Source organism: Molothrus aeneus, chromosome 9 (assembly GCF_037042795.1).
Source record: "Molothrus aeneus isolate 106 chromosome 9, BPBGC_Maene_1.0, whole genome shotgun sequence".
Taxonomy (NCBI): Eukaryota; Metazoa; Chordata; class Aves; order Passeriformes; family Icteridae; genus Molothrus; species Molothrus aeneus.
This window is the reverse complement of record NC_089654.1, coordinates 7,169,652-7,190,217: the sequence shown is the minus strand read 5'-3', so window position 1 is coordinate 7,190,217 and position 20,566 is coordinate 7,169,652. Positions and strand designations below refer to the sequence as shown.

The window sequence follows — 20,566 nt, the reverse complement described above, 5'->3', positions numbered from 1 at the left end:
TTTCGTAACAACCTGTTTTTCTGCAACTCAAGAAATCTTCACAGGTTCAAGAAAAATTCCTTTAAGCTTGATATTTGTGAAGAGAGACACTCATATAAGAGACATTCAAGCATTCCATGGAAAGGTTGGGGAAATTAACGCTTCAATTACATGAAGAGTACAGTTACACTTTTATAGATCTTCATGAACTGAAAGAACCTTTTTTATTTGAAAAACATTAAAAATCTGTCTCTTCTAACGATATTGGGAGATATTTTAGACCTCAATTTCCATATCTACTTTAAGCCAAGTTAGTATGTGGGCATGTAACATTAATGTCGACTTATTCCTTCCCCTTTACTATAATTTTTCTCCTCTAAGCTTGCCAGGTACAGTCTGACAGTCAGAAGCCACTGAGATTTACCGGATTCAACCTCTTGTATAGAGGTCCATCTATTAGTGCCAAAAAAAAAAAAATAGCATACTATAATTATTTAGTTAGGCCGTTTAAAAACAAAAAATCCTTATTTCACCTTTAGACTTAAATCTTCACTTGCCTTGAAGAAAATATGAATGTCTGTCTCTGCTGTGACTACACAGAACATGGTCTGGATCCTGTACAACACACATGCAGTTTCACAGTTCTGGTTTGCATCATGCTTCTCTTAGGACTGGTGATTTGTTAGCATATTTCCTTCTTTCCCTTAGAGCTTCTCATACTATTACAAATCTCTTCCTTTTACTTTCTGTTCTTTCTCTCCTCTTTTTTATTACTGGTTTTCAACACAATTGCTGAGAGAAGTTTTCCATTTCTTTATGGAGGACAGTAAAACTCCTCACTCCTCCGATCTGTTCTGGTAAAAGAGACTGCAATGCAAACCCTGCTGGGGAGCTGTCTTCTTTCACCTTGAATTTCAGCACCCATGACCAAGCCTGTCTCTGTTTGTTATCCTAGGCGAAGATACATGGCAGCTTCTAGTACAAATATAAGCTGTGAGACCATACCTGGAACTTGCCAGTGTTTCTGAGGTCACCAGGAAGGCAGAACAACAGAATCTTCAGTAGCTGGTGCAGCTGAAGAGATGCTGCAGGTGTGTTCACAACATATCTTATCAGGAAGAGAATAGAGTGTTCCAGCTGTCCACTGAAGGAAGTGAATTAAAGGGGACTTTTATATGAACCACAATTTTCCCCAGGCAGCACGTGATCCAGAACCATTTTCTAAAATGAAAGAGCTTTCCCATCCTTGGAGAGTTTGACTTTAGCTACAACCCCATCCCTCTCTGCCTTTAGGTGGATCTCAGCCAGCTGCTCCTCACACATGGGTGCAGATCCCAGCCAGGCAAAGGATGTTTGGGACACACTCCTTAGGAACAGCAGCAAGTGGGGTTTATGGCTGATGGCCACCTGTGAATTTCTGGCATTTGGGAGAAGTCTGCATCCATCAAGGCACTTAAAAATGTGCTCCATTTTGACTTCAAGCAAACTCTCAAAATAAAGTGAATGCTTCACCTGAGACCACAAAATCCTACAATATGATGGAGGAAAGGAGCCTACATCACACTGATTTAAATCTAAAAATTACCCCAGCTAAATCCAGAGGTTTCTCCAGATTTTCCCTGATGTGAAAATACCTATAGTATTCACAAAGCCCACAGCCACCACACTCAGTTCTTTATCTTGTAAGTTCATTCTTTACTTTCTCAACAGAAATATCTATATAATTATCCTATGCATGAGTAATATTGGCTCAGAAAATCAACTAACATGGGATTCAGCAGACCCAAGAATTATGCAAAGACTGTTTTAAGCAGCTTACTATTTAAAAGAAACATTTTTTTAAAAAGTGCATCCACCAAAAAAAGCAATAAAGCTCTTTGCATACAAGCAAATTAGCAATATTTCTTCCGTTCAGCTGAAAAGCTGTGGACATTGAAAATTAAAAACAGTCATTCCATGAGAAAAGAAAAGCTGCATAATTATAAAAAATATAGTTATAAATGTCCTTTTGTGAGAGTGCATAAATGAGAATTAGATGGGAGAAAGAAGGAAACCAAGTATAAACATAATTTTTTTTAAAAACAACCCAGAGATATTGGATCCACTACAAAAATGAGCCACAGTCCCCCTTTTTTTCAGCTGTAGTTTTACTGCAATTAGTGAAGCCACATCGGTCTGCTTAAAGTATAACATCACCTAAATATATTCAATTTCTAAACAATATTTCCTTACAATTGTTTCTTTCTCATTGTTCCTATCCTTTCCCTACCTTTATACTGTCTTTGAATGCCAATGGGTGGTTATGGAAAACATTTGCTGTCATATCAAGGGCTTTCAGCCTCCAGTAACCCTGTTAGAACAGGTCTTTAATTAGCATTATAAATAATTGCTGACTACATTTTTGTTCTGGGATGCAGAGAAAAGTTGATTTGAAACTAATTCCAATTCAGGAATTTTATTTCTTTTTCTGCAGTTCAGAGATAGAGATGGAAGAATGATCCTCACTCAGAAGTGACTGGCAACCTCTTTATACATTTTCCAGGTCATTTCACTGAGCATTTTGCAGGTATTCTATTTCATTCCTTGGCAACTGACCCAAAACTTTGAGCTGGATTACTTGAGAGATAGGCATTGTCTTTGGTATCCTTGGCTAAAATAAAGCTATTTTTCTAGCCTGCAATTCTTCCCAATATACCAATGAAGATTCCCCCTCCCAGCTCTCACATTTTTTTCCTTTTAAATGGCATTTTGGCCTTAATTATTAGGATCAGAAGAAAAACATCCATATCATTATAAATTAGAAAATCTTTAATAAGAATGAGCTTGAACAAATTTTTGTTATAATGAAAGGATTAAGATGCCTGATAGCATTAATATTTAGGAAAAATTAAACAAAATTGCTTTTTATCTGCTGCAAACTATGTTAAATATTTAATATGCCACATTATAAGGGCACCATTTGCACAAAGGGTATGACAACCTTTGTGTTATGAACCTTCATTTCAGCAGTTCAAACTTAGCTGGAAAAACTTCTAAAAGCTAAATTTAAAACCAAGTACAGGGGGATTTTTTGGCAGTTAGACCTGAGAAAAACTTCAAACCTGTGCAGGGCTCCAGCAGAACATTTTGCAAACATTCGGGGCTAAAGAGGCTGCCTCTCCTCACCCAGCACATGGTTTATTTAGAAGGGAGCACTGAGTTTAATTGTTCTGGAACTTATGGGAAGCCTTTCTGTTGCTTAGCTTGGAGTGTCTGGATGTATTTTTAGACAGCTTTGAAACATAAAAAAAAAATAAAAAATAGCAAGTATTCTGAGGTGATGAAGGGTGATTTCTTTTTCAGTAATCTAGCAAGAGATAACTTTAATGTAAATATTGTGAGAGGAAAATTCTAGCTCTCAGATTATGAGTATAAATATTCCTTTATAACTAATAAGGTGTGATAAATCTGCTAGGATCAGTAGTATGCTTCTGAAAAAAGAGCAAATCACTTTCTGAAGTCTGAAATCCTGGAAATTTTCAAGCTTTCCCTGGGAGTTTAAACAAATAAATCTCCAGAAAAAAAAAAAAATAAGTAAGCCCCAGAACCCAAGCTGGACCTGCTTACAGCCACCTATGTAGGGCATGAAATTTTAAGGTAATAATGTAACAGTATAATGTAGTAAATTTGGTACTGGATTTTTACTGCTTGCAGATCACTGAACTGAGAAACAAATAAAATGAAAAAATTCTGAGGTTGCGCCTAAGCTGCTCCTTACAATGACCTTGAAAAAAAATCTATTATCTTTTGCCTTTATCTCTCCTCCTGTAAAATGTGATCATAAATACTAGTTAGATATTCTATCTTGGGATGGGACTCTGAGCAGACAACAGCAAAAATTTACAACCACTTTGCTTTTGCTGGCTGAGTTTCCAAAGTCAGCCTCACAGTCTATAACCCCAAAAACATAACCAGAATCACCCTAACTCTTCAAAACCTAATGAGTCACTGTGAGTTACATTTAAAGCTCTCCTTCCACCTCAGCTGACTTTTATTTTATCCATCCAAGTCAATTGGTTTCATCTCTATCCAAGGCAGCTCTTAGCTATTGGACTGGGGAGCAGGTTCAGCTCTGTTGTGCAGCCCATGTCTGGTGCCATCATTTCAAGAACTGTGGTTTTTTTCCATTCTCTATTTCTTACAGCTGTCATCCTCACTGAATAAAAACTTTGCTCCTTTGCAAAACAAACAAACAAACAAAAGCATCACAATTATTTTATTTTATTGTTGCTGTGCTGTAACTGAATCCATGACCAGCTTCTGAACACTACTGGATTTTCACAGCTGTAACATCCTTGTTTCCAAGGCCCAGCTTTGTGAAGTTCACATCTCACATTCGAGGAAATCCAGTATTAAACAGGAGAAGGACAGGAGAAGTAAAACAATTTCAGAGACACTGCCGTTCACAATTAGCTTCCAGATTTTCTAACTCTGGCATATATTGTTGCATTTAGATATAATAGGATATTATAATAGGAATATTTATATTGTTGTATTTAGATATAATAGGAAAAATTAAGAGACATTTTACTATGTTGCAGTCTTATACATAGGAAAAAAAGAGTAGTTGACCAGCATTTCAAAACTACAACTGTTTCATATGAAATTAAGATGGAAGATATCCAGCAGAATCTTGCACAAAGTGAAGGTAAAAAATTAGTACTTTTCAAAAACTCTCCAGATTCAAGTCTGATTTACCACTAGAACAGTAACAGGATATATTTTATGTATCTATATTTTAATAAAATCAACATAAATTATATTTTTGACCTTGACTACAATATCTGTATTATGTCACTTAGGGTCAGAAGGCTTTTTTTATATTTTTAAAGTGTTTTTAATTCCCTACCAATGCAAAAATGGTAGAATACCAACATGAGAAACTAGTACAGAAGCACACTGGAACTCAAAATATCAAGTATCTCTACTTAAAGGTATATCTTAGAAAATATACTCCAATAAATAGCTTTTACTGAGGCATTAGTGATCATTAAGCTCTCATGCATGTGGCTCATGCTGTCAGGCAGATCATATTAGTGATACTTGTAAATGTTGTGCATCTGCTAGAAAGTATCTCAGCTTCACTTACCAGAAGGTTTTCTAAACATTAATTCACATTTTTGGTGGCTTCAAGAGAGATAGCTTTTATTAATTACATGTTAAATTAAAGCTACAAACAGCCTTTATTTATGTTAGCACAAGATTCTGTCAAGGGATATCTTTATTTCATTGCACTATACTTTCCAAGAACTGAAACCTTCAAAAGAAACTCTAATAACAAGTTTGGTTTGGACCTAAAATTGTATACCAACCTTTGAAACAAAGAACAAAAGGAAACCTTCAGTTTCAACTGTAAATATGAGGGTATTGAAATATCGGGTTGTGCTGAACACCTATATTTGGAAGGCAGAAACTTTTCAAGCATGAAATCCCTCCTTCAAGGAAGGCAAACTGAAATCAAAACTAAAACTAAAAAAGCAAACCTTTGGAAATGCACCATGCCATTTTCACTGCCATCACTCTCCTTCCCACACCTGCTGCTGCTTTGAGTATGTTGATAATTTGCTGGAGAAGAGCTTTCCTTACCTGCAGAATTTCAGGGGAAACCACACAGTGGCAGTACTGTGAACGCAAACACTCTGTTCTGTTGTGCAGCAGCTGCTGACAACTAAAATACAGTTTTCCAGCCTTGCTTATGGCTCAGTTGGCTGTTTCTTTTCTATATAGAAGAACATGCAGTCAACATGTAATTTATTTCCCTTTTAAATTTTAGGATCCAGAGGCCCCAGGCACAGTCACATTTCACTCCAGGCTACTATTTTCTTGCCCTTTGTATCCACTCCTTCACTTCCTCTACCCAGATATGCTTGTAAAGCCCAGTTCCTTAGTGAAAACTTGGAATTCTTTGCCAAAAGAAAAGGGACACAAACTGAAGGAGCATCCCTACACAAAAATACCAACACACCCACCCCAGACATTTATGATTCATCTGGGTTATTGGTTTCTGTACTTTCATAGCACACAGAAACAAGTTGATGAGTATTAGAAATGACAAATCCAGAATGCTCTATTCACTTGCCTGTACTCTGAGACTCTTTTCAAAGACTGCAGCCACACAGATCACAGATGTCAACTTCTGATTTAAAAGTACCTCACATCAGCTGGGAAATTTCCACTCTTTTGGAAATTTCCTCCAGGTGAACACTCTCTGATTGTAAATAATTTTCTGGTTTTAAAACCCCCAGATTTCAGGCAGGAATGTAACAGTTAACATGAACATGTATTCTTGAAGAGCGTGACATACAGCACAGGGTTTGTAGCTTGTTTGTTTTTTAACTTATACAGAAAAGTCTATTTATATCCATCATTCCCACCTAAATCAATACCCCTTCATTTCACGAGGTACACACACAGTATTTCTCTTTTTTTTTTTTTCTTTTTTCTCCTTTCAAAGCAAGAATCAGCTTTTCCCCTGCAGGGGTTAACACTCAGTGAATCTGAATGTGTTTCCTTCCCTACTTATCTTTGCTTTTAGCTACAGAAGCTGCTCCTGAAGGTAAAGCCCTTCTGACTGCACATGCAGCAGCACTTTTCCCCTGGCTGAGTCATTCCTCAAGTTCACAGAGTTGAAACAAGCCAAACACTTCCTGGGCAGGATTGGCATCACAATCCTTTCCACCAGTACCCCCAGGATAGAGACAGTCCCTCAGGAGAGCTCAGGGAATTATGTTTAATAAAAAACTACACAGAAAAATACACATGCTACATGACTCCCCTTCCACTGAATGACATTTAAAAAACAACCATAAGAACATTAAAGTATCCAGTACCATAGCAGACGGGGAAAACTTCTTTTTCTTATCAAAGCTAAATCATTATATCACTTCTAATTGTGAAGCCATGGGGTACTGGTGTTTTTTAATTCCACTAGGAAAAATATTAGGAAAGGATTTTATCACATATTAAAAGGCAGAGTATGTTATTTTAACTTGGATATTCCTCAGTTTCTTTCTTTGGTAAATCTATCCTTTTAAGTTGAATCTCTTTATCTTGAGCTGAAATGTCCCTGCCTGTAAATTTTGTAAATGGTATCACATATTTCCAATAAACAATTCCAAAAGAATTCTCCACAGAATGAATTCAGCATTTTTACAGCAGCACCTCAGAAAGGATAAAAAACAGTGATGTTTTCAAACAAAAAACAAACAGAAACACCATTTTCTTCCCCAATCTCAATAGCAATTCCCTGTTAGGGAAGTTACTAATTTTACCATTTCATGTCATTTTACTACAGGTCCAGTTACCTGTTACAAGTCCCTCATAAATTAACAGCCAATCCTTAATGAAAGTCTAATTCTTGAGTTGCTGAGAGGACACTTTCTGCTCATGATTGTGCTTCTCATGACACAGTTCCTTTGGCCACACGTTTTGGGGCAGATGGCAGCAGAGTGAGCACACACACCTTGCTCACACACCTACAGGTACCTCTGATGGGACAGGCTGTGCCAGGAAGTCCCATAGCCACTCACCACGGATGTCAGCCTCTCATGGGGCTTGGCAGTGTCTGTGCAAGGGCACAGAATGGGGAAAAAGCAGAGAATAAGCCTAGAAAAGGGCACAAGGCAGCCCCTAAGGGAGGTGCCCCAAGGTAGGCCGCAGCCCAGCCACATGTGGGGCACTTTCTTTCCAACAAAGCAGTCCAGCTAAAATAAACACTTTATGGCTTCTTTGTCAACATTTTTAACACTTCCCACACACCCATCATTGTTAAAAGACAAAATCAGATAAAGGGCTCACACACTGCTGTGGTGTAGGAGCTGAGGAATCCCTCCTTGGCCGGGACGTGCAGGGCTCCCCTCCTGCCTCAGAGCCCCTGTCTCCCCAAGGGGCTGCTTTGAATCATCTGCAGCAGGTACAGCCCTGAGGGTGGGCACTGCTCACACACCTGCACTGCTCGCCTGCACTGCCTGCCTGTACTGCCCACCTGCACTGCTCACCCACCTGCACTGCTCACCTGCACTGCCCACCTGCACTGCTCACCTGCACTGCTCACCCACCTGCACTGCCCACCCACCTGCACTGCCCACCTGCACTGCCCACCTGCACTGCCCACCTACCTGCACTGCTCACCTGCACTGCTCACCCACCTGCACTGCCCACCTACCTGCACTGCTCACCTGCACTGCCCACCTGCACTGCTCACACACTTGCACTGCTCACCTGCACTGCCCACCTGCATGTCTCTCCTTCACCCACCTTCATGGCTCACGCCACCCACCTGCACAGCCCAGCTGTGGGCATGTCCAGCCTGGGAATGCCACCCCAGGTACCAGGAAATGCCTCAGACCAGCTTCCCAATACCCCAGGAGCCCATAATGGTAAACCAGCCCTGCATCCCAGCCAGAGGAGCTCAGCAGAAGGCAGGGAAAGCTGTAAGGAAACCTGAGGGTGGTAATGAAGGCTCTGCGTGGTTCAGACCTCTGCCAAAGATCCGTGGTTTCCACAGGGATGCTGTTCCAGCCAAGAACCAGCCCTGCCCAGACCACTCACCCAGCACAGCCCATCCCCTCCCCAGCAGCACTCTGATTTTCCAGAGGCAGGGAACTGTCAGCAAAGCTGCCAGCTTTCCCCTGAGAGCCTGGAGCCTCACCTTTCCATTACCCAAAACATCTGACAGCCAGTTATCCTCGTGCTGCCTGAGCAGTACTAGACAGAATGATTGGAATTAGTATTTGCTGCCAAAAAATATTGGATACATTCTAATCACACTAGGAGAGCTCTTGCTAGGTTTTCAATCTCAGAGATGCTTAATATAGTGAAGCAGGAAGACAAAGTTTCACTTTCAAGCTGGAATTCAATAATCCTACTTGAAGCAGTTTTAAAAAACAAACTTTAAGCACTGCCTCAGCATCTAGAGATACAGGAAAGATCTTATCCCTATTGTATTATCATTAAATTTTAATTCTCTCAAACCTGTGCCATATCATACAGAAGTTAATTCATAACTTATCCCTAGTAATCACAGCATAAAACCCAGATTTTTATCTTTTGGGTTTGTATACAACTGTTGAATCCCATGAGTCCAAGTTCAATATACAGCACCTATTATTTTAATGTTCTGATCCTGCATTATCACTTGCCATATTTATTTACTGCTTATTTTCTCTACAGTTCTCAATTTCCACAGTACAGCAAAATGTTTTTGTCTCCTATTTTATTTTCTATTAAAAGAGAAATTGAACTCATTGCTTTGACTTTTACCACCTCGAATATAAGGCAAGTGCCCGATAAGGGTCTCACTTTTATCAGAAGTTCACACCTTTTCCTCTGCACTAAACATTGTTTCTTCACAGCAAATGAATAAAAAACTTTGTTGTTAATGATTCAAACAAACATTTAAAAATATTAGGCTGGATGTTTCAGCCCTAACTTTGCTTAGAATTGTATTTCTGATGTATTGCACATTCTATGCTTTTATGTCATATGTAAATTTAAACAGGACTATGTATTTTTAAAACCCTGTGTTGAAAGATCTTTAAAGTTGCAAGGCTAAGTGAAGGAAAGCCAAAATTTAACCTGCCTGTGCTGCGTCCTGGTGCATTCTCAATTATATTATGTCATAGGTTATTACATCTTGTTAAATTCAACTTGTCTAGCACTCTTCAGACCATTAAAAGATTCTTAAAGAGATGTTACATTTTCTGATTACAGTTTTTGGCTCTTATTTGTGTAGTCTTGTGTTAACAGTCTGATTTTCAAGTACATTTCTTGGTGACTCTCAGCTTTGTCTGTGTAGAGCTCTTACTACTAAGTACTTACAGCTGATAAATGCCATTCTTAACAGAGGTGATTTTCATTCTGCTTCACTCCATTAGTCCAAAGTATAAAATTGCAATGAAAAGCTGCAATGTCCTCTTGGTAGTTTGACTCTACTTTGAGCTCAGTGCTGCCCATATTTATCTAACTTACAGACTCATTTCAGGGAGAAAAAAGCTTCAATTTTATGTACTTTTTGTTAAACCTGCCAAGGTTAGGGACCCAGTTCTGTGAACACTTTTCATGCAATCAGTTCCACCAAATGCCCATCACCTGAGGAGAGAGAATGACCTGTTTCAGGATGGGATATAATGCACGGCTCTGGTCATATTTTGCAGCTATTAAACTCAATACCATGGACTGTAGTGGGAAAAACCTACAATTCAGTTGTTTCAAACTGCCACAAAATCTCCCAACTGCAAATTTCATTGTGGTTTGCACCAGTGATGGGGGAGCTATTTCCACACAGCTGTATGCTTTTAAGATTTTTTTGAAGTTCTCATCAGAACCCCAGTAATTAAGTATTTATAGATGACAAAAATGCACCTAACAGGAACAAACTCATTTGTTTCCTATGGGCTTCAAACCTTTCATGAATAAAGTAGTGCCAAGGGTAACCTTTCATGAATACAACCTTAGGGATCACAGAGTGCCCTCAATCAATGCAGGGAACTCATGTTGACAGAGAATATGGGAAACAGATTGAGGTATTAAAGCACATAGCCTCTGGTGTTTTAGATGTAAATACTATAACCATCAAATATTTAGACTCTTATGTAAGCAGTATGTCATTTTTTAAACAGTTACTGCTTGGAATAAATCTTTAAGGATGGAGTTTTCAGAAGTGCTCAGTATTGGCCTAACTTTGCTCTTACTGAAATCAATCATAAAATTTTCACAACTTTAAAAAAGGACTTTGTCTGTTTATATGTTTCCACAACACTAAGCACAATAAGTCCTGATCCTGGCTGGGGCCTTTTGACTCTGCTGTAATCTAAATAAATTGATTTATAGGAGATCAGTTAGATAAATGATGAGGAAACACACACATACATATAAAACAGCTGGGGTTTTTCATGATGGCATAGCAGCCTTTGGAATTTCTTCATTTTCTCTTTGAATCCTAAAACTCATTTGCCTTTCTTTATATTAATTTCTTTGTTATTAGTTTTCTCCAACATAATTCCATCTTAAATTTGCAGTGAAGTATCTCTCCAATAAAATGTAACTTACTTTCTTGACACAAATTTAATCCCATTAATCTACACAATAAACAATTAATTTTGGGATCTGATTCAAACATTGTTTCAGCAGAATATAATATCTCCTCTATTTCCACAAAAGTTGTTGTTAATAACAGTGCCATGGAATCTCCTCTCTACATCCAGGAAAAACCACCTTTGCTGAGCTGAGAAAGAGGAAATAACTGTGTTTCTTTTACAGGTTTGTAGAGAGGTTGGAACTGTTTCTTTTGTTATTTTGCAAGATTCACACAAACATTAATTTACCCAGGGATTGGCAGTTATTTCACTTTAATATACATGGCAACCTGAAACCTGTCTAAAAAGATCTTATTTTCTGCCAAAGAGCTGCACTAAGACCAAGACAAAGCTTCTGCTTTTCACTCAAATTGGGATATCAAAAGGTTGATACTGAAATGCCTTTCTCCCTATGCTCTCCAAATAAAATGCTACAAGTTATTGAAATTAAGCCTGTGGTTCCCCAGACGGTTCCCAAGGCATTTTTGTGGGAGCTGCTACCCCAATCCTTCGTCCCTGCTTCAGCCACTGGTTCCCAACTCCCTTACTGCTCCTGTGGCTGGAGCTGTACAGCTGATTTTGGATCTCTGCCATGACCCAGACCAAGACTAAATCCTCTTTCTCTTCCTTGAAAGCTTGGTTTTACCCTGGGCCCACTCCCAGCCTGGTGCTCCCGTGCAGAGCTGTGCAGGATGAGGGAGGAGCTGGAGCTGCCCCTGGCAGGGGCTGCACCAACACCCACCTGTGCCACGGGACACATTCCTGAGCCTCCAAAAGCATTCTCACCACATCCCTCGGGAAAGCAGGAGCAAGCACACGTGACATCACAGAGCTGGCAAAAGAACAAACCTCCGAGAGTAGCCAAAGTTGTAAAATAGGCCAAGGAAGGAATCAGGTAATGCTAACAGCTTGTTCATCTTCCTCACCTAAATTCAGGTGATGTTATCACTAGCCCCAGCCTGCCACATATTTTATAGTAAGCAGTTTTAGTCTTTCAGATTAGCAAGCTATATATATATTTAGTGCTTTATTCTCAAACTGTTTCACCACAAATGACAGCTCATTTCACAAACAGCTTATCTTATGGCTAAAGATATATAAATACATACTAAAAATGCTGCTGAAAGTCTCAGAATGTATAATGCAGCCTGGTAGACATGGTAGTGATTGTAACACTGCATTGTAGACACAAATGTTAAAGAAACTTGGCAAGAAGCAACACATTTTAGCTACTCAAAATTCAGATTTTCTCAGACTTGTCCCCTTCTGATGAATGGAACATATGGGAGTATTGTTCATAAAACTTACATTGCTTTTCTTGATGTCTACCAAAATTCCTCATCATGACAATATTTACCAAGATACATAAAGATTCAAATTTGAATTAATTACCCAGAAGTTTTTCTGTTCTTCCAGGTTTGCTGGAAAAGAAAAACACTTCAGAAGCAATGTGTTGTGAGCATTTAGCAGTAGATGTTTTAGCAGCAGAGGTAGCAGAGTGCTTGCTGGGGAAGGGGCCTACCCAGTTAAAAGCCATCACTGCTGAGTGAGATAAAAGACAGGGAAGAAGCAGCTGCTTTGCCAAGAAGCAGTTTGAAATCTGACATTATAAACAAAACACATTTAGATCTAGACATAAATCCTCCGTATGCTGAAGGCTCAATAATATTTTAGCTAGCATTATTACTTACAAACAAACAGTTCCTGAAATACAGCATCAAAAGTGCAGAACAGCCTTTAACCTTGTGTTCATCCACTCAAGAGCCATGTTATTTATTATCCTTTATCCCTTAATTATGGGGACTTCACCTACTGCTCTCTACTCATTTGAAATGCAGAATAAAATACAATGGATGTCTAAAGACTTAACAGGTGTCAACCAGATATTTGCCAGCTACTGCTACTATTCTACTGGGAGGAGTTGCTGTTCTATAAATACTAATTAGAGTTTTGCACATGATCTTGCTGAAATACCTAAGGTGATGAGTGGCCAGTTGTTACTTTTAAAAGATTAGCACAATTTGAAAAACTAATGTCCCCAATGAGGCAATGCTCACACTGAATAATCAAGAGTTATAGCTGTTCTCTGCCCAAAGGGAATATTTGCTCACTTCATCATTTGGAAAATCTGCTGCCTCTTGAACAATTCACTCTTCTATTTAACTTTGAGAAACTTGTAAAACTTTGTGCAATCAATAAATTAGTACAGTATATGTACTTAGATGGTCTTCTACTGCTATGCCCACATGGCAGGCTTTTTTACTACCTTTACTTCCAAAGACAGAGCTCTTAGTGTAAAAACATGATTAAGAAACTGCAACAAAATAATGTCATACTTAAATCAAGCAGCAAAGAAAAATAGGATTACAGCACAAAGTCCACAACACACAGCAAAAATTCAATTTCCTCAAATCCATCTCCCTTCAAATTCTTCACATCCACTAAACAGGAAAAACAGACACAGGCAAATCAGAACAGGTCTCTATGATACTGAGGTTTTATATTAAAAAATTTATATATTGCAATTTTTGATTTTAAAATACCCTCCAATTCTCTAAAATCTTGGTGCAATAGTAAATTTTAAGCAAAATGTTAAAGTGACACAGCCTATTTCCTTGGTTTGTAATAAAATCTTGAGTTTTATCTTGTCCAGTACACAACTGATGTCACAAGGCGTGACACATTGCTGTATTTCTATATGTGAGCTGTGCTTCAATGCAGTGAATTTGATACAACTGATATAATCCCTTACTATTTAGTGTCCATGACCAAATGTGGAGAAAACATATGCATCATTTTAATCAGATTTTTTTTCCCAGGCTTTAATTTTTTTTTTTTAAGAAATCTTTTTCTTTACAGTGAAACCTATATTTTTCCTTATCCCTCAAGGATATCCCTACTGCTTCCTCTTTTCCAGTAGCTCATTACTGGAAATGTTTGGCCTTGCTTCAAAAGAGAAGAATATGTCAACACCAGAACATCTGTGTCCACATAGAGTGCTTTGATGACAGTGATATACTCCATTTACATCAGTAACACTGAGCTGAACCTTGATGCTGTCTGCATTTAAAGATCTTACCCCACAGGGCAAGAGAATACAGGTCAAAAACGTTGATCTCTGTTTGACACACTCTCTACTTCAAGAGCACTTGGCAGCAATTTGTTCCAGAGTCAAGAATCAAACTCACAAAGTGTTGCAAAGCTCGGAGCCATGTTTGCATAACCACATTCAAAACAAATATTAAAATTCACAGTCTCTGGAGGCCAATCTACTTTTGATATGCAGGGGTTTGTGAGCAATACAGTCAAATTCTAGCCTGAATACAGGAGGAGTTTTCATTTAAATCAAAAAAGCCTTAACTCAGGCCTGAACATCTTTTATTAAGAGGGATAATGCACCTATATCTCTCAAATGCAAAAAGGAAAACAGACACTTTATCATCTAAAAATAAAAATTGATCATCTAAAAAGGGAGTGGAGTAGTTATGTGTGACACATGGTTGTGCCTATCAGTGGGGTCAGAGTGTGCCTATCAGTGGGTGAGTTTTGGTACAGAACAAATGCAGGCACAATAATGATTAATTCCTCAAATATTTCATAAAGAGGAGTTCAGAGATGAAGCCTGAGCCACAGAGTATTTGTAGCCCATGGCTACTGGTAATCTTCCCTTTAACTGGATTTTAAAACCTTTAGCATTTCTTCAGCTTTTTTAATTAATATATCATTTTCTAATTTAATTACATTGTGCCCACAAAAACTGCTATGCTGACATAAACCCTAATATAAGGTGGAGAGTTCCAATAGTCTCCTTCCACACCTTCCTCCCCTCATGTAGAGCTCAGCACTTTTGCAGCGTTGAATGGTCCAGTATTGCTTACAAGAGTAATACATACAAAACATCAAACAGGATCCAATCAATGCAGCTGGATATTGCCCTGCTCGTGTTCAAGGACCACAGCCACCTGTGTGCTGCAACAGCAGCTGCCACTGCTGCTAAATCCTATTTCAGCAAACAGAGAAAGAGAAAATTTTGTTTACAGGTTGCACTAGAATGCCATGGAAACAGATACAGAGGTAACTGTGAAAGGCATAATCCAAATGGAAGACAGCCCTGATAGAGCTCATATATCCAAAAATAATATATATGTTTTCCCACTTGGCAAACACATGCATAAATCCTATTAACATCAAGACAGAAAATTATACTGAGTAGACCCCAATATCACCAAGGTCCCTGATAACAGTATGAATTAATGTGCACCTTCAAAGCAGAGCAAGATGTTTTCATATGCAGACTATTAGAAAAAAATAAAAATATCTTAATAGAATAATCATCTTTTTAAAGAAAAAAATTACATCTTGAATTTTTGAAACAGGATTAAAGTGTGGTAGTAGCCCTGTAAAAGGAAGCTGCTCAGCACCTGCTGCCTACACTGTGCCTGGCTTCAGGCAATGTTATTCATTCCTCACTTTCATGGGAGCAAAATACATCCTCTAAAAATATAAAACACAAAAATAAATAGATCTCCAGGGAAATTGAAGAGAAATCTGTTTTAAAAATAGTGAAGGAGCCTCTATGTTCTAAAAAAATAAGTCCATTTTGCATTGTTTTGTAAGATTTACACTTTAATTTGAAACCAAAGTAAGGCATAAAATTTGTATGAAAGCAATATCTGATTTATAGATAAACTTAAAACACAATACACTCAGCTGCAAATACCAGACCCCAGTGAGAGAAGCCAAAGGTTTTGAAAGATGATTAAAATATGCTTGATAAATGTGGCCCTGAAATGCCCCAAAAGATTTTTCTGAAGTTAAATAGTAAACACAATTAACATGGCTTTTGCTACAAAAACACTAAATGCAATGGATTTTTTAAATTAATTTTCAATGTTATTACATGTTCCTATTGAGCTGGAATTGACTCAATCCACTAACTGTACTGTGAGTCAGTTCTTTTGTCCATATGACCTTGCCATCTAGACAAAAAGCCAAATATCCATTCTGTTGGTCATATGAAGAGGAAGCCACACAATGAGCACAATCTTATGACCACCATTTCCATCTTGTGAGTGGAAAATTTGTGACAGTTGAAGCATTTAAGAAAGATATATTCACAAAGCCCAGATAATGTCCAGCTTGATCAAATGTATTACTAATTAACCAATAAAAAGTAGCAGCTGTGGAGGCTGACAAGAATAACTTACTGTACACCTCTGGCCTAACCTCACTATCCATATTCAAACAAGTCTCCTGGCAAAGGCAAATCAAATAATTCTTGGGAGTCTTGCATGCATTCAGACTCACTAGATTTACATATTATTATTCACAGTAGATGTTTCATTACATTTGCTTTGAGAAAATGTACAATCTATATGGGTATTCACATGTTTAATATGCACATGAGTTCTCATTTTGTACATTTTATGTAGCTGATGATGAGGTTGTTTGGCCTCCCTCTGCCTTAGACCAGGCACTGCTCATTCACATGAGGTCAACTCACGTGGCAGAGCTCAGAGCTCACATTCCCGCACCAAACTCCAGCCATCCCAAAAAAGGCAGAACAATTCCAAGCAGCTTTTCCAAACCAGACCAACCCCAGTCCATCTCCCATAATATTTGCAGGGTTTTTTTGGGACATTAATGCAGGCGAAAAATGGTACAATTGCTCTCTTAAGAACTGGACAGTTGCTGTAAAACAATCTGTCCCAAGCCCTGACTGCTCAGTTTGCTCAAATGAACATCCCTTCAGTCATGGCACTTGAAACAAGGCACTACAAAGGCCTCCAGAATTCAAATTCACATCTGTTCCAAAGAGAACCTGTCCTCACAACACTGCTGCATCAAGGTTCTCATACTCTCAGGTAAAAGTGCTCCTCAACCATGGGGTCTTTGGTCCAAGTGCCAAGTAAAACACATTTATCTCATTACTCTTTAAGAGAGTAACTCACCATTTTGGTCGGCTTGTGGATTTCACCATTGGAGCCATCCCATCTCTGTAGAGGCTTTTTGTTTTACTGAAGTTGACAACATTGAAAATTACTCTCTGGAAGGGAAAAAAAGGAAAAGAAAAGAGATCAGGTATAAATTCTGAAAGACTTCCAACATATGCTGTCTATACTGGTATGCATAAAAATATACACAGATAACATATGCAATAGATGTGTAGCTTATGAATTATTGGTATTCTCCATAGACTCAGATAATGGATATCCTGCCTGTTCCAAGTATTTAAAATGTCCATGTTGTTTCACACTGCATTGATACATGTGAAATATATGTTTTTAATTTAGCACGCTGATTTTTCAGTAGGAATTTTAGCCAGACAAAAAAACGAGCAGAGCTAGTCCAGTGTGCTGCAGTTAACATTACAGAGATGGATGGAAACCTGGGAGATGGGGTAGCATTCCTTGTGAAAACCTTCTAACTGCTTCACAGAACCGTAGGATAGAAATATAGAATTGCTGAAGTTGGAAAAGACTTCCAAGATCAGGTCCAACTATTAATCCAGCACTGCCAAGTCCATTGCTAAACCATGTCCCTGAGCACCACATCCACATCCCTCTGGAGAAGGTGATCACTTCCCTTAGTGGACAGTTCCAATCCTTAACACCCCTTTCAGTGAAGATTTTTTTTCCCCAATATACAATTTAAAACCTCTGATAAAACCTCTTGTCCTATTGTTTGTTATCTGGGAGAAGAGACTGACCCCCACCCTGCTACAACCTCCTTCCACGTAGTTGTAAGGTCACCTCTGACCCCCCTGTTCTCCAGGCTGAGCCCCCCAGCTCCCTCAGCTGTTCCTCACCAGACCTGTGCTCCAGACCCTGCCCCAGCCCCGCTGCCCTTCCCTGGGCTCGCTCCAGCCCCTCAATGTCCCTCTTGGCATGAGGGGCCCAGAGCTGGACACAGCACTCGAGGTGTGGCCCCACAGTGCCCAGGACAGGGGCACAGTCAGAGCCCTGCTCCTGCTGCCACACCATTGCTGGGACAAGCCAGGTGCCACTGGCCTTCCTGCCCACCTGGGCACAGCTGGCTCATGTTCAGCCCCTGCTGAGCAGCACCCCCAGGGCATTTTTCCCCAGGCAGTTTTCCAGCCACCACAGGGATTGTTGTGGCCCAAAGGCTGGACCTGACACTTGGCCTTTTTGAACTTCATACAATTTGCCTTGGTTGATCAATCCATCCTGTCCAGACCCCTCTGCAGAGCCTTCCTGCATTCCAGCGCATCAACACTCCCATCCAAGTTGGTGTCATCTGCAAACTGGCAAGGGTACACTTGGTCCCCCACCCTTCTTAGCCCTCACGCAGCAGCAGCAAAAAAAAAAAAAAAATTCTGATTTTTTTTTTCCCAAAGATAGGAATATTTCTCTTCCCCTGGCAAAAGGAAGAATTTTCCTTTGCAAGAAGTGTACAGGATACCTACCCAGATATTGCACATAGCCATCAGTTGTTTGAATATGAAGAAAAAAATATTCTAAATCTGATCTTAGTTTAAACTAAAACTTTGGGGAAACTGAAGATGACATTTAATAGGTCAAGGGAAGACTAGAATTTAGATCTTTAAGGGTAATGGACTGATACTAAAAGCAAATTAATGCAGGGAGAAGACAAGAGAAAACAGAGACAAAACCTTTTTCTTTACCATCTGTCTGCTTCAAGTCATTTCATACAAAATTACTTATTCTGTCTCTGTTAAGAAAATCTAAATTGGATCTAGCTCATCTCATGGAGAACACTGACTTTTCAGATGGCAAATGCAGTATCCCTCATTTGCTGTACTCTTTTGATACCCAATGTTGATATATTCCAAGAAAACAAAATATGAAGTCTAAATTAGTTTTTATAAAACAGTCCACAATATAGTGATGCATTCAATTTGTATCTCTCTTTAAATTTGTTTTTTTAAAGGTAGAAGTGAATACAAACCACTAAAAATTATATTCACACTTTTCTTTTAGAGCAAACTATTGTAACATTGGCACCTTTCATAATGGTCCACAAGAAGCCCAAGAACCGATTGATCACTGTTTAAAAATCAAACAATTTTTGACTAAAACAATAAGCTTTCATATTTTGCAACTTTGCAAAAACAAATCTGGACCTTCCAGGCAGTCTGCTCAGGCAATAGGGAGTGAGAATATTAAAGTGAAAGGAATCAGCAGTGGGACACAAACAGGAACCAGGCACATTTATCTTTTCATATGGGACAGGTAGGAGGCCAGGTAAACTGCATAGTCCTAAGTGGCTCTGTACTCTAGAAAAATTAAGTTTTTTTGAGGTAAGGTAGTGCTGAAGGTTTTGTGAATGGGAGCACATACGTCTATGCTGCAAATTCTGCCAATCAGTAAAAGCAAAAGCTAAAAAAAACCTGTAGGTTTGACTAGAACTGACATGAAAAACTAGAAAGTTGAGAAAATCACTTTTTTGAAGGTGGTAATTCAATTTTGCACCAAAGGCAGTAGGGAAACTACATATCCCAGCACAAGAGTTTTCATGTATTTTGATTTTGACATTTTCTAGTGAGTGGTCATGTGATGAACTTATTTTTATAACTCTGGATAAAAGAATGCACTTAAAGTTACAGAATGTTATGTTTGTAATTTTAGGTATTTAGGCCATTGCTTATCTGATAAAAAATATCCACTTTGAGAGGTCTCCAGTTATTTTCCATCTAATGTTTATAATGGATGGCTTTAAGTTACAGAATGGTATTCAGGTCTCTACATGCTTTATGCTCTACATAGAAACATTTCCCTCTATTAGAATGCTCAGATTTTCCTCTGTTACTTAACTCTGTTCATATTTTTGAAAACAAATTAAGTTGCAACAAATTGGTTTGTTAATCTTGATGTTTGCATGGAGTGAATGAAACAAACAAGATCTCCAAACCAATTGCCTTAAACTTTGGATGCAATCATGTCACTGTTGGAAAGGGAAAGTTGCTAATTTTGTTACATACTGACTCAGAGCAGACAGCTGGTAGAGAATGTTCTTATTCCAATCAAGCTTATTTTGTATAATGAGTTGGGCAAATGTACACAACTGGGTAAGCAATGTATATAAAAACAAAAATATGCAGCTCATTTAACAAAACACTGCCGATTATTGCGCTCCGAGCGCGGAGCGAGCGCTCAGCAACGCGTGCAATTCCCCCAGCATGGCACCGAGCTAGATTGGCAGAACCAAAGATTTAACAGCACAGAGCAGAACTTTATCAACACACACACACCACTGAAGTCATAAAGCACACAAACCGAAGCACTCAAATGAGCAGCTGAACTCCGTCAAGTGTTCCTGGTGATGGTTAAAATAGTCCATGCAGCTCAGCCAGTGGAGTGTGCAAAAATGTAATGACTACAGGATGCACACTGGATACACATGCTGGAAAAATATGCAGCTTGCTCAATAAGGTATGCAAACAGCTTTGAACTGAATGCTGCCATAAAAGGCTGTGATACAGCAATCAAAGT

The 20,566-nt window shown here is 38.8% G+C and overlaps 1 protein-coding gene across 6 annotated transcripts in view; it reads right to left on the bottom strand.

Annotated features, from left to right (window-relative positions):
- LOC136560179 (BEN domain-containing protein 5) overlaps positions 1-20,566 on the bottom strand; it is an 883,159-nt gene that overhangs the window by 647,511 nt on the left and 215,082 nt on the right. For all 6 annotated transcript variants that reach the window (XM_066555873.1, XM_066555874.1, XM_066555870.1 and 3 more), the window contains exon 4: positions 17,045-17,139. In XM_066555873.1, coding sequence (XP_066411970.1) covers positions 17,045-17,139 — 95 coding nt within the window. The remainder of the gene's footprint in view (positions 1-17,044; positions 17,140-20,566) is intronic.